The following is a 12,765-nucleotide window of genomic DNA, read 5'->3' on the forward strand; positions in this document are numbered from 1 at the left end:
TTGTTGGCCATCCTCCAAGATTATGTAGACTCAGCAACAACTTAAACAGATTCGAGGGAAGCGACTGTAACTCCACTACTTTAACAAGGGAGGTAGAGAGAAGAAGTAATTACTGACTAGTCATCCTCACATCGATAGTGGGGAGACTTATCAAGTCCATTATCAATGATTTTACGGCAGTATCTTTGAAACAGAGGTAGAATTGGATAGATTCAACATGGATTCACCAAAGTGAAATCATACTTGACAAACCAAATGGAGTTCTTGACATATGCAACTAGAATCATGGAATCATAGAATTCCTATAGTTTACAGCTAGGCCATTCAGTCCATCAAGCTTGCACCAACAATAGTACCACTCAGGCCCTATCCCTGTAATCCCATATACTTATCCTAGAAATCCCCTGACAATAAGTGACAAATCAGCATGACCAATCAATCTAACCTGCACATCTTTAGTGTGTGGGGCATAACCACAGCGCGCAGAGGAAACCCATGTAGGCATGGAGAGAACACACAAAATCCACACAGTCACCCGAGGCCAGAATTGAATGTGGGTCCCCGGCACTGTGAGGCAGCAGTGCTAAACACTGCCACTGCGCTGCTAATGGAGTTGATCAGGGGAGCTAGTGCATGTGGTTTAATTGGACTTTCAGAATGCTTTCGACAAAGTCCCACATGAGTTTAGCATGTAAAATTAAACCACATAAGACTGGATGTGTACTGAGATAGACATAATATTGGCTGGTATTCCAGAAACAAAGATTAGGAATAAATGGGCTTAGTTCTGAAAGGCAGGCAGTGACTGGAGTGGCACTGAAGAGATTGGTGTTAGGGTCCCAGCTCGTCTCTCTCTTATAGATCAATGATTTAGATGAGGTGACATGATGCGATGTTTCCACATTTGCAGCTGACACAAAGCTGTTTGTGAGGGTGAACTGTGGGGAAGGAGAAGATATGTTCGTGTCACTTGGGCAATTTAGTAAGTGGCAGTTTCAGCAAAATGTGGATCAATGTGAGGATATCCCCTTTGGTAGCAAAAATGGGAAGGCAGTTTACTATTTGAATGATTCTAGATTAAAAGAGAGGAATTTGCAACAAGGCCTGGTGTCCTCATACACATGTTGCTGAAGGAACGCATGCAGGTGCAGCTGGTAGTTAAGAAGGCAACTGGTGTGTTGACATTCATAGTGAGAGGATTTAAGTACGAGAGTAGGGATAACTAGCTGCAATTATGCACGGCCTTGATGGGGGTCACACCTGGAATATTGTGTACAGTGTTGATCTCCTTATATGAATAAGGGTGCTCTTTCTCCTGAGGGAGTGAATGTTTACCAGCTTAATTATTAGGATAGCAGGACTGATCTCTGAATAGAGATTGAATGGATGAGAATTAAATTATCTGCAGTTCATAGAACAAAGATGAAATCTCATAGAAACGTATCAAATTCAAACAGGAGTGCACAGGGTAGATGGCAGGAAGGACATTTCCGATTGTGGAGGTGTCCAAAACCAGGGGTCATAGTCTGAAGATGTTGTGTCAACCACTTAAGACTGAAATACTGAGGAAGATCTTCGCCAAGAATGATAAGCCTGTGCAATTGGATGCCACAGGAAATAGCTGAAGCCAGAAACAATAATGTTTTTAAGAAACAGTTAGATACAGTTCTAGGGGCAAAGGGGTCAAGAAGGATATGGGAGAAGCTGGGATAGATTGAGCTATTAAATCCCATTATCAGACATGATCATAGTGAATGGGGAAGCAACCTCGAAGGGAGAATGTCAGACTTCGGATCCCATTTGCTATGTTTCTAAGCGTATATAAATTGTAATTCATCTGCCTAATCTCTTCTGAAATAAGTGAATTTGGTAGATGGGATCTCTCCCAACTGTAGTTTGGATTTATTATGTATTAGCGTGTAGTGAAATGTATTTGTTTCTTGCGCGCTATGCAGACAAAGCATACCGTTCATAGGGAAGGAGGGAGTGCGGAATGCAGTGTTACAGTCATAGCTCGGGTGTAGAGGAAGATCAGTTGAATGCAAGGTAGGTCCATTCATAACCATAAGTCGGAAATACAGAGTTTAAACACGGTATTTGATAAGATGGAACTGACGGATGGTATTTCAATATTTGTTTGTCAAGTAGATGGCCATCTACAGGCCGAGCATGTGCTGTACGTGTAGCAGAATGATGGGATCTGATAGTTGAGTAGAACAAGGGTTATGCTCTGACAAATGGGCTTCCACTTGACTGGCCCTTTCCTGCAGGGACTCTGACCAATCAGGATCTGATGGATGAGGTCATGATTGTTGTAGAGTAGCATTGTAGTTCATGTAAATCTTACAAAAATAGTCATAAGATACGTGAGCTGATAGATACTGCCTAATGAATTATGACTTTTATTGACGGGATTCCAATAAATGAGTGAATGATGTGTGAAGATCCGATAACAGGGGAGTGTCTGCTAAATGGGGACCTGATACATTGTTTCCGGTAAATGTTGCTTTGAGTTGAGAGGTTTCTCTTTCAGAGTTGGGGATCTGTCAATTGTGACTTTGTTGGAAATTGATGCTAATGCGATGCCTATTTGGTCGCTGGAGCTGGTTAATGAAACTCTGACAGTTTAGCCCCTGACTGTTAAGGCATTCTGGTGTAGAAGATGAGTGTCTGTTTATCAGGGGAAGCAAGTCAGGTGGTGCTTGATAGATGGGGAATCATAAATTGAAGGCTAAAGCAAATTAATATTATCCATCATAATAAGCGTAAATGATGTCTGAGGGATTGTTTTCTGATAAATGGAGAAAGCATGGTCCGATCTTTTCTGAAATAAGTGAATTTGTAGATGGGATCTCTCCGATCTGTAACTTTGTGATTTATTATAGTCACATGTATTAGTATGCAGTGAAAAGTATTGTTTCTTACGCTCTATGCAGACAAAGCATACCGTTCATAGAGAAGGAGAGAGTGCAGAATGTAGTGTTACAGTCATAGCTAGGGTGTAGAGAAAGATCAACTTAATGCCTGGTAGGTCCAGTCAAAAGTCAGACAGCAGCAGGGAAGAAGCTGTTCTTGAGTCAGTTGGTACGTGACCTCAGACAAAGAACAAAGAACAACACAGCACAGGAAACAGGCCCTTCGGCCCAACGAGCCCGTGCTGCCATTTCAACATTGTGAGTCCCCTCTTTCACCCATGACCCTTGTCTGCGCTTATGGCACTCCGCATTGGAAACCAGATTGAGGGGAGACTAATTTAGGGACAATTTGTTACACCAGTCAGCCTAAGAACACATCTTTGGGGTGTGGGAGGAAACCAGAGCACCCGGAGAAAACCCACGCAAGCACGGGGAGAATGCGCAAACTCCCACAGACACTGGCCCAAATCCATGTATCTGCACAGCAAACAGTGACATTCACTGAGCTGTCGTGTTGCCCATCAGCTGGTCCAGTTTAAGTGTACGCTAACGACGTGAAGCACTAGGCCACTCTCGAAACATCCCAGAGCAGCCCTCGTACGACCCCTCGCGTGTATGCCCCTTGTTGGACAGCAAGGCGGACTTTTGTATCTTCTTCCCGACAGAAGAAGGTGGAAGAGAGAATGTGCGGGGTGCGTGGGGTCCTTAATTACGCTGACTGCTTTGCCGAGGCAGTGGGGAGTGTAGACAGAGTGAATGAATGGGAGGCTGGTTCCAAGATGGGAACTGGACGAGAAAGGGTGATTGATGTGGGGTGGCGGATGTATATGTGCCTTGCTTTTGACAGATGCGGGTATCAGTGTGGGAATCTTATCTCTGTGTTCTTAGAATGAGGGGCTGGTAGGTGGCAATGAGACAGTTGAGTTTTATGGGGTAACTAACACATACAATCTATTGGGTTTGGGTTGGGGCTGGGTGGATGAGAAACTGGACGGTGAGTCTGTGATTCATGGAGGACTGAAGGGGAGGATAAAGGAGTGATTGGGGCTTCAATAATTTGCGCCTGGAAGCCGTATGTCTGAAAGATTCACCGTGACACACCGAGCACAGGTAGGTGGAGATCTGATGCCAAATGGACGAGAAGTTATGTTTGGGCTGTTGGACGTTTCACAGATGGAAACTGACACACTGGATCCAACAGAGATTTCTCATAGACAGAATCAGACAAATGGTGTCCTGAGCGAATGCCACTTTTGACAGGGAACAAACCATGAAGATAAAATAAAACTTTGTCTGATAGCCGAAGTTCTGATGGAAGGAAATCTCGGAGGTGAGTGTCAGTTACATGTGAGTAAGTGATCAGAAATTCTTAGTGGTTTGGCAGGGTGGGGCTGGTCTGCTGATTTTTTTGAATGGTGAGATGTGTGGGAAGAAAGGTGCAGCGCTGGCGTGTGGAGTATGTGCAGTTAACGATTTCTAACACATTCACAGCGACAGGAAGCTGATAACTGGACCTAACCGACAGACGCTGGCTAGTTGGGTCTTGATTAAATGAGCGTCTGCTGGAAGGTAGTAGATAGTTCGTGTCTAATATAATCGGATTAATAGGATATTGCAGTATGACGGATGTGGACAGCAGTCGGTACTTAGAGGGGATTTAGGCAGAGGGTAATGTGTTGCATAGGTCTGAGGTGACTGATACTATGGTAATTCCGATCTGCGTGGATGGTCAACCAGGATGTGACAGATACAACCTGACAGATGTTGATCTGGATGGGGAAAGGGGTGCGGGAAAGTGAGTAAATGTCAGATGGATTGCGCTCCATTAAGTTGTGCCTGTTGCGTGGGTTCTGATGTATTCTGATTTGACTGATTGCAAATTTAAGAAATAGTTTTCTGGTACTAACTGGTCAAATGATCTGATGGATGATTGCTAGATATATCAGGGACAGACAGGGCCTATTCAGAGGAAGGTTTTGAAGTGGTTTTAACTCGGGTCTGATTATTCGGACTTTGATAAATGGGTCTCATGAGGAGGTCTGAATGAAAGGTTCTGTCTGTCTCTTTGGGATTGGAGACCAATAGAGGAAGCTCTGGTTGTCTAATGCCCCTCCCCTAATCAATTGTGACCATGAAATAGTCCCTCCCATTACACACAGCAACCAATCAGCGCCTTGCACCAACGTTCCATTTTGTGTTGACGTTTCCCGAAGCAACCGGATCACTTTGACCAATCAGAGCTCGTGTTGACGCCATAGCACTGGGTATAAATAGCGCGAGCGGGAAACTCCGCAACTCATTGGCAGGAGCTGTGAGAATAGAAGGACATCATGGTAAGGGAGCATTGAGTCATGGCGAATGGAATGTGTCCCATAGGCAAGCAGTGCTCACTCGGGAGATGGGATCTAGAGGGACAGGAGTCACGGTCACTGTGACAGGGATGACTCTGTCTGTGATTCCGGTGCTGCAGAAATGCTGGGATATCACAGAGTGGATTTACAGAGATTGGCACTTTCCAGGATCTGGTGGATCTCCCTGGACAGAGGATCCCAGTAGAATGGAAAATCCATGGGGAGTAGCTGGAATTCAGGATATAGAGGAAGGAAATGTTTAATATCCCTCATTCCCCCTTCATCTATCATCATACTGAATGTGAAATGTAAAACTCTCAATCCTGTATAATAATTATCTCTGTCCCCTCTTTAGCGCGAGTGTCTCTCAATCCACATTGGCCAGGCCGGTGTTCAGATCGGTAACGCTTGCTGGGAGCTGTATTGTCTGGAACATGGGATCCAGCCGGATGGACAGATGCCCAGTGACAAGAGCATCGGAGGTGGTGATGACTCCTTCAACACCTTCTTCAGTGAGACAGGGGCTGGTAAACACGTTCCCCGAGCTGTGTTTATAGATCTGGAGCCCACTGTGATTGGTAAGAGGAGAGATTGTTGCTGGGTTGGTCAGTCAGGGATCTGATTGAAATATTTCCTTCAGTCTCTGAGTTCTTGTTGGTCAAATCTCTGTTCCCTGTCTCCCCCAGATGAGGTCCGTACCGGCACCTACCGACAGCTCTTTCACCCCGAGCAGCTCATCACCGGCAAGGAGGATGCGGCTAATAACTACGCACGGGGCCACTGCTCTGTGGGCAAGGAGATTGTGGACCTGGTCTTAGATCGTGTCCGGAAGGTGGTAAGTTGCATCAGCTTAGTGAGAGGGGATATCCCTGCTCTGATTTCCCAGTGAAATCAGTCGGGATGTTTCCTGCTCAGGTGAATTTCAAGCTATGAAATAATCATATTACAAGCAATGATTTTAGAATTACTAACATCACCATGTCTCTACCATCGATACACTCCAGGCTGGTTCACTCTGGCTCCTCCCAGGCTTCTTATGCACCCCAGGCTCTCACAGCACAATCTGTGCAGTGTAAACAGGAACCCTGAAGATTTCCTCATGTTGGATTCCTCTGTCCTTTTGAGCAGAGAATCCATTTGCTGCGTCCTGTTTAATGGTGGCACGGTAGCACCGTGGTTAGCACTGCTTCACAGCTCCAGGAACCTGGGTTCGATTCCCAGCTTGGGTCTGTGTGGAGTTTGCACATTCTCCTCGCGTCTGCGTGGGTTTCCTCTGGTTTCCTCCCACGTGGCCTCTTATTGTCCTGAAATGTGTAGGTTAGAGGGATTAATGGGTAAAATATGTAGGGATATGAGGGTAGGGACCGGATGGGATTGTGGTTGGTGTGGACTCGATGGGCCGAATGGCCTCTTTCTTACTGTAGGATTTCTATTCTAATTCTATTCTGTGTTTCCTATGGTTTTCCCCCCACAGGCTGATCTGTGCACAGGACTGCAGGGTTTCCTCATCTTCCACAGTTTTGGGGGTGGCACTGGTTCGGGTTTTACCTCCCTCCTGATGGAGAGACTCTCCGTCGACTACGGCAAGAAATCCAAGCTGGAGTTTTCCGTTTACCCTGCTCCCCAGATTTCCACCGCTGTGGTTGAGCCGTACAACTCCGTGCTGGTCACCCACTGCACCCTGGAGCACTCTGACTGTGCCTTCATGGTGGACAATGAGGCCATTTACGATGTCTGTCGGCGGAACCTTGACATCGAGAGACCAACTTACACCAACCTCAACCGTCTGATTGGACAGGTAGTGTCGTCCATCACGGCCTCACTCCGGTTCGACGGTGCCCTCAACGTGGACCTGACTGAGTTCCAGACCAACCTGGTCCCCTATCCCCGCATTCACTTCCCTCTGGTAACCTTCTCCCCCCTCATATCAGCTGAGAAAGCTTACCATGAACAACTCTCGGTGTCGGAGATCACCAACGCCTGTTTTGAACCAGCTAATCAGATGGTGAAGTGTGACCCCCGCCAGGGCAAGTACATGGCGTGCTGCATGCTGTACCGAGGAGACGTGGTGCCCAAGGATGTCAACGCTGCCATTGCCACCATCAAGACCAAGCGCTCAATTGCGTTTGTTGATTGGTGTCCAACAGGATTCAAGGTAAATGTGGCTTTTGCATTCAACTCACATGGTCCAAGGTAATATGGCCAGGATTGTATCAATCTAATAACACATGTTGGTTTACCTTTATTATAGGATATTATTAAACAAGAAAGAGTGCAGAAAAGATTTCCTATCATACTACCAGGACTTGATGGTTTGGGTTTTAAGGAGAGGCTGGATCTACTAGGATTCTTATCTCTGGAGTGTTGGAGGCTTAGGGGTGATCTTATAGAGGTCTATAAAATAATGAGGGGCATAGATCAGCCGGAGAGTCAACATATTTTCCAAAGGAAGGCGAGTCGAAAACTGGAGGGCGTAGGTTTAAGGTGAGGGGGGAGAGATACAAAAGGGCCCAGCGGGGCAATTTTTTCAGAACGTGGTGAGTATCTGGAATGAGCTGCCAGAAGTAGTAGTAGAAGAGGTGGGAGAGTTACATGGGTAAAATAGAAGGATAGGAGCCAAAAGCTGAAGTGGGACTAGCTTAGTGGTCCAGAAAGGGCAGCATGGACAAATTGGGCCAAAGGGCCTGATTCCATGCTGGAAACCTCTGACTCAAACATATCTTTCCTTCCAGGGTTAATAATGGAATAGACCATCCCCATTGCTTCACAGAAGAGAATACCCCAAAGCGAGGCTTGGTTGACATTCTTCCATTTGTTAACTCTAGAATTCCATTTAGAATGTTCCTGGGAGGATCCTGCCTTGAAAGACAAGGCTTTCTACCAATCAATATCTGTGCAAAATTGCATTGATAAAGATTTGATTTAATTTTGAATGCAGTTTCATTGCACAGTGATAGTCCATCAGAAACTGAATCCTTTGTCTGGTTGAAAGAACACAGGAAACGACCAGATCTCCATGTTTGTAAAGGGAAAGATAGAAACATTCTGGTAAATGCAGCATTCTGAAAAGTGATGAACGGATAAGCATCTGATGTTGATCTGGATGTTAAGAAATTGAAATCAAACAAATTTTGCTTCTCTCCAACAGGTTGGCATCAATTACCAGCCTCCGACGGTGGTACCAGGGGGTGATCTGGCAAAGGTGCAACGGGCCCTCTGTATGCTGAGCAACACCACCTCAATTTCCTTGGCTTGGACCCGCCTGAACCTCAAATTTGATAAGATGTACGCCAAGCGAGCCTTTGTCCACTGGTACGTGGGGGAAGGGCTGGAGGAAGGGGAATTCCAGGATGCACGGGAGGACATGGCCTCGCTGGAGAAGGATTACGAAGAAGTGGGCGTGGATTCAGCCTCACTGGACAGAAAGGGCGAAGAGGAAGAATAAGAATTATTCACTTAGAAATTATAGTTGTTTAAACTTTAATACGTATTGATATTATAATTGATATTATAATGTTTATTTAAGAAAATAAAGTATTTTAAATGATTTGATCATTGCATATCATTGAAGTTCTTAGATTCAGTCAAGTGATTAACAAGTGTTCTGAAGGAAGAAGTCTGAGGATCGAGGAGGATGTAACCGAAAGGGAAATTCTCAGCAGGTCTGGCAGTGTCTGTAAGGAGAGAAAAGAGCTGACATTCTGAGTCCACATGACTCTTTGTCAAAGCTAAAAGTGGGAGATATTTATACTGCAGGGTGAGGGAATCAAAGGTGACTCATAGCCACAGAGACTAGGGGAAAGTCTGCTAATGGCAGCTCAAGATGTGGGGGGAGATGGGGACTGGGTGGGAAAAATGGAAGCAACGGGGGATTAAATTAGGGAGGAAGAGCCCCAAGGCGTCGGGGTGGGGGGTGGTGGGGAGATGAAAAATGAAGAAGGACAAAGTAGTAAAAGAGTGCAATTAAAAATGAAAACAGAGAGATCGAGGTGGAGTAGAGCTAATCATTTGAAGTTGTTGAATTCGATGTTGCGATCGGAAGGCCGTAAAATGCCTCACCAGAAGATGAGATGCTGTTCCTCCAGTTTGCATTGAGCTTCACTGGAACATTGCAGCAGGCCAAGGACAGACATGTGGAGCGTGGGAGCGTTGATCGTGTGCTTAAAATAGCAAGCAACCGGAAGGTCAGTGTCCTGTTGCATACTGACCGGAGGTGCTCAGCAAAACGATCACACAGTCTACGGTTGGGCTCTGCGATATAGAGGAGACCACACTGGGAATGAGAAATGCAACACAGCAAATTGAAAGAGATGCAAGTGTAACGCTATTTAACTTGGAATGAATGTTCTGGACCTTGGATGGTGAGCGTGAAAAAGGTAAAGGGGCAGGCGTTACACCTTCTGCAATTGCACGGAAAGGTGCTATTGGTGACGGGAGAGGTGTTGTGTACAGTACAGGAGTGGGCTAGGTCATCCCAGAGGGAACAGTCTCTGTGGGATGCTGAGAGAGGGAGTGAAGGGAAAATGTGTTTACTGGTGGCATCATGTTGGAGCTGGCAAAAATGGCAGAGAACCATGCTTTGTATATGGAGGCTGGTTGGGTGAAGTGTGAGAACAAAAGGGACACTATCCTTGTTCTGGGAGAAAGGGGATGGGGTGAGGGTTGAGGCATAGGAGATGGACCGCACACTGTTGAGGGCTCTGTCAACAACTGTAGGTGGGAAGCTATGGTTGAGGAAGAATGAACACATATTAGAGACATCGCTTTGGAAAGTGGCCCCATCAAAACAAATGTGAAGGAGCTGAGAAAAAGGGATGGAGTCCTTACAGGATGTGGAGTGTGAAGAGCTGTGGTCCAGATTGCTGTCGGAGTCAGAGGGCTTGAAATGAATATTGCTATATAGTCTATTGCCGAAATGGTGGAGGGTCACTGGGCACAGGAAGTTGGTGAATGAAATGAAATTCCATCAAGTTGCCCTCTCTGCAATCTGTGAGGCAATGCCTTGTGCTATAAGTGGATCGAATGGGTCGGATTGCTTTTGGTCTAATTTTGCTACCTCTGATTGATTGGATTTCCAGGTGAGAATGAGACTGGTTTGATGTATCTAATTATTGCAGGTCGGGTTATTAGTCATCAGGTTAACAGGGTATCTTAAATATAGGTCAATGAGATTATTTTCTAGATGTGGAGCTGATTGGTCAATTTAATATTTATAATACAGAGACACTGAGGTTTACAGCACTGAAACAGACCCTTCACTTGTCCATGCCGCCCAGTTTTTACAATAAAGCTAGTACCAATTGCTGATGTTTGGTCCATATCCCTCTATACCAATCTTACCCACATAACTGTCTAAATATTTTTAAAAGACAACATTGTACCCACCTCTACAATCTCTGACAGCTCGTTCCAGAACTCACCACCATTTGTGTGAAAGATTGCCAGTCTGGTCTCTCACCTTAAATCTATGCTCTCTAGTTTTAAGAAAACTACCTTTGAGAAAAGGTGTTCACTATCTACCTGATCAATGTCCCTCCTTTTATAGACCTCTATATGATCACCCCTAAGTCCAGGGAAAGAGTCCCAATATAACCAGCCTCTCGTTATAACTCAAACCATCAAATCCTGGATGTATCCGAATGAATCTTTTCTGCACTCCTTCTAGCTTAGTAATATCCTTTCTATAATAAGTTGAACAGAACGTTAACAATATTCCAACTGTGGACTTACCATTGTCTTGTACAACTGCATCAAGACATCCCAACTCCAGTATCCAATGCTCTGACCAAGCATGCTGAATGCCTTCTTCACCCCCGGTCCACCCAAGACTCCACATTCATAAGAACATAAGAACATGAGAAATAGGAGCAGGAGTAGGCCATCTAGCCCTTCGAGCCTGCCCTGCCATTCAATAAGATCATGGCTGATCTGTCGTGGCTCAGTTCCACATTCCCGCCCTCTCCCCATAACCCTTAATCCCCTCGCTTATCAAAAACCCATCAACCCGCATCTTAAATATATTTAGCAAGGCAGCTTCCACCACCTCAACGGGCAGAGAATTCCAGAGATTCACCACCCTTTGAGTGAAGAAGTTCTTCCTCAACTCCGTTCTAAACCGCCCCCCCTTTATCTTGAGGCTGTGCCCCCTAGTCCTACTGTCCTTTCTGAGCGGCAAGAGTCTCTCCACCTCTATCCTATCCATCCCATTCATCATCTTATATGTCTCGATGAGATCTCCCCTCAGTCTTCTAAACTCTAACGAGTGCAAGCCGAGTTTATTCAGCCTCTCCTCATAGCTCAACCCCCTCAACTCCGCTGCGGCCTCACCAATGCCCTATACAGCCGCAGCAAGACCTCCCTACTTTTGTATTCAATCCACCTCGCTATGAAGGCCAGCATCCCATTGGTGAACCAGTACCCCTAGATCTCTTTGTCCTATAACCCTCCTCAATGCTCAACCATTAATTGAGTCCTGCCCTGGTTCGATCTACCAAATGGATCACCTCGCATTTATCTAAATTAAACTCCATCTGCCGTTCATCAGCCCACTGGCCCAACTGAGCAAGATCCCATTGCAATCCGAGATAACACTCTCCACTGTGCCACCAATCTTCGTGTCATCTGCAAACATACTAATCATGCCTCCTAAATTCCAGTCCAAATCATTACTATGAATGATAACACTGGACCCAGCACCGATCCCTGAGGCACACCGCTGGTGTTTAATTTAGTTTGCAGTTTAGTCATGGCACCAGTGAAATGACAGAAATAGGCTGTGCTGAAATCTGGGTCACAGCCTGTCACATGACTTGCCCTTAACGTCACACTGAAAACTCACAAAAGAGAATAACACATGACCTGTAAGCCAGTGATGCGAGATGTCAAAGTTAAATATGTGCTGATGTGCAACCAGCCACCTTCCTCCTAATTAAAACTATTAGGTATGTTCAAAAATTTCAATGCCCCAGTATGAAAACGTATAAAAGCAAGTGTTAAAACATTCAGTCGTATGTATTCAATTAGGGCAGCTAAACGGGTGATGTTTAAACAAAATCCTTTATTTCACATCATGTAACTATCTTTGATTTTGCAAGTTTCGAATTAAGCTCTGTAATTGGCTTTTGTAGCTCTTCCGTGAATTTGAATTTTAATAAAGGTTAGTTGTTTTTGTTACATGTAGCGCCACATTTACGTTCAAACAAAAATTTTAATTGTGTTTTATATACACTTTGTGCAGCTTCTACCACTTCTTAGGTACTGTAAGGCAATCTATATGTTGTATTGCATTGAATCAAGCACGGACAGACAGAAGCAAACCCTACAATGTCGAAACAGTTCTCTCAGCAAATCACATTGATAAGTGTCTGTTTTAATGAAGTTCCACAGGACACACTGATGACTGTAGATCAATGAGATATCTGGATAGATGAATTCTATGTTCCGAGACATCAAAGCCATTCTTATTTATATTCAGTGTGCAAGATACATTGACAGCCTTG

At 45.1% G+C, this 12,765-nt stretch overlaps 1 protein-coding gene across 1 annotated transcript; it reads left to right on the forward strand.

Annotated features, from left to right (window-relative positions):
* Positions 1–5,226: 5,226 nt before the first annotated feature.
* LOC145338056 (tubulin alpha chain-like) lies at positions 5,227–8,711 on the forward strand. Its single transcript, XM_080182840.1, has 5 exons — positions 5,227–5,248; positions 5,622–5,844; positions 5,953–6,101; positions 6,741–7,421; positions 8,415–8,711. The coding sequence occupies exons 1-5, from the start codon at positions 5,246–5,248 to the stop codon at positions 8,709–8,711; spliced, it is 1,353 nt and encodes a 450-aa protein (XP_080038966.1). The 5' UTR covers positions 5,227–5,245.
* Positions 8,712–12,765: the final 4,054 nt, after the last annotated feature.

Source organism: Carcharhinus amblyrhynchos, unplaced genomic scaffold (assembly GCF_965287045.1).
Source record: "Carcharhinus amblyrhynchos unplaced genomic scaffold, sCarAmb.v2.hapA scaffold_92, whole genome shotgun sequence".
NCBI lineage: Eukaryota > Metazoa > Chordata > Chondrichthyes > Carcharhiniformes > Carcharhinidae > Carcharhinus > Carcharhinus amblyrhynchos.

Excerpts from the sequence above, each read along its gene's own strand:
- LOC145338056 (XM_080182840.1), top strand. Across the intron at positions 5,845-5,952 it reads TCTGGAGCCCACTGTGATTG|ATGAGGTCCGTACCGGCACC; the intron begins GTAAGAGGAGAG and ends TGTCTCCCCCAG. Across the intron at positions 7,422-8,414 it reads GGTGTCCAACAGGATTCAAG|GTTGGCATCAATTACCAGCC; the intron begins GTAAATGTGGCT and ends TCTCTCCAACAG.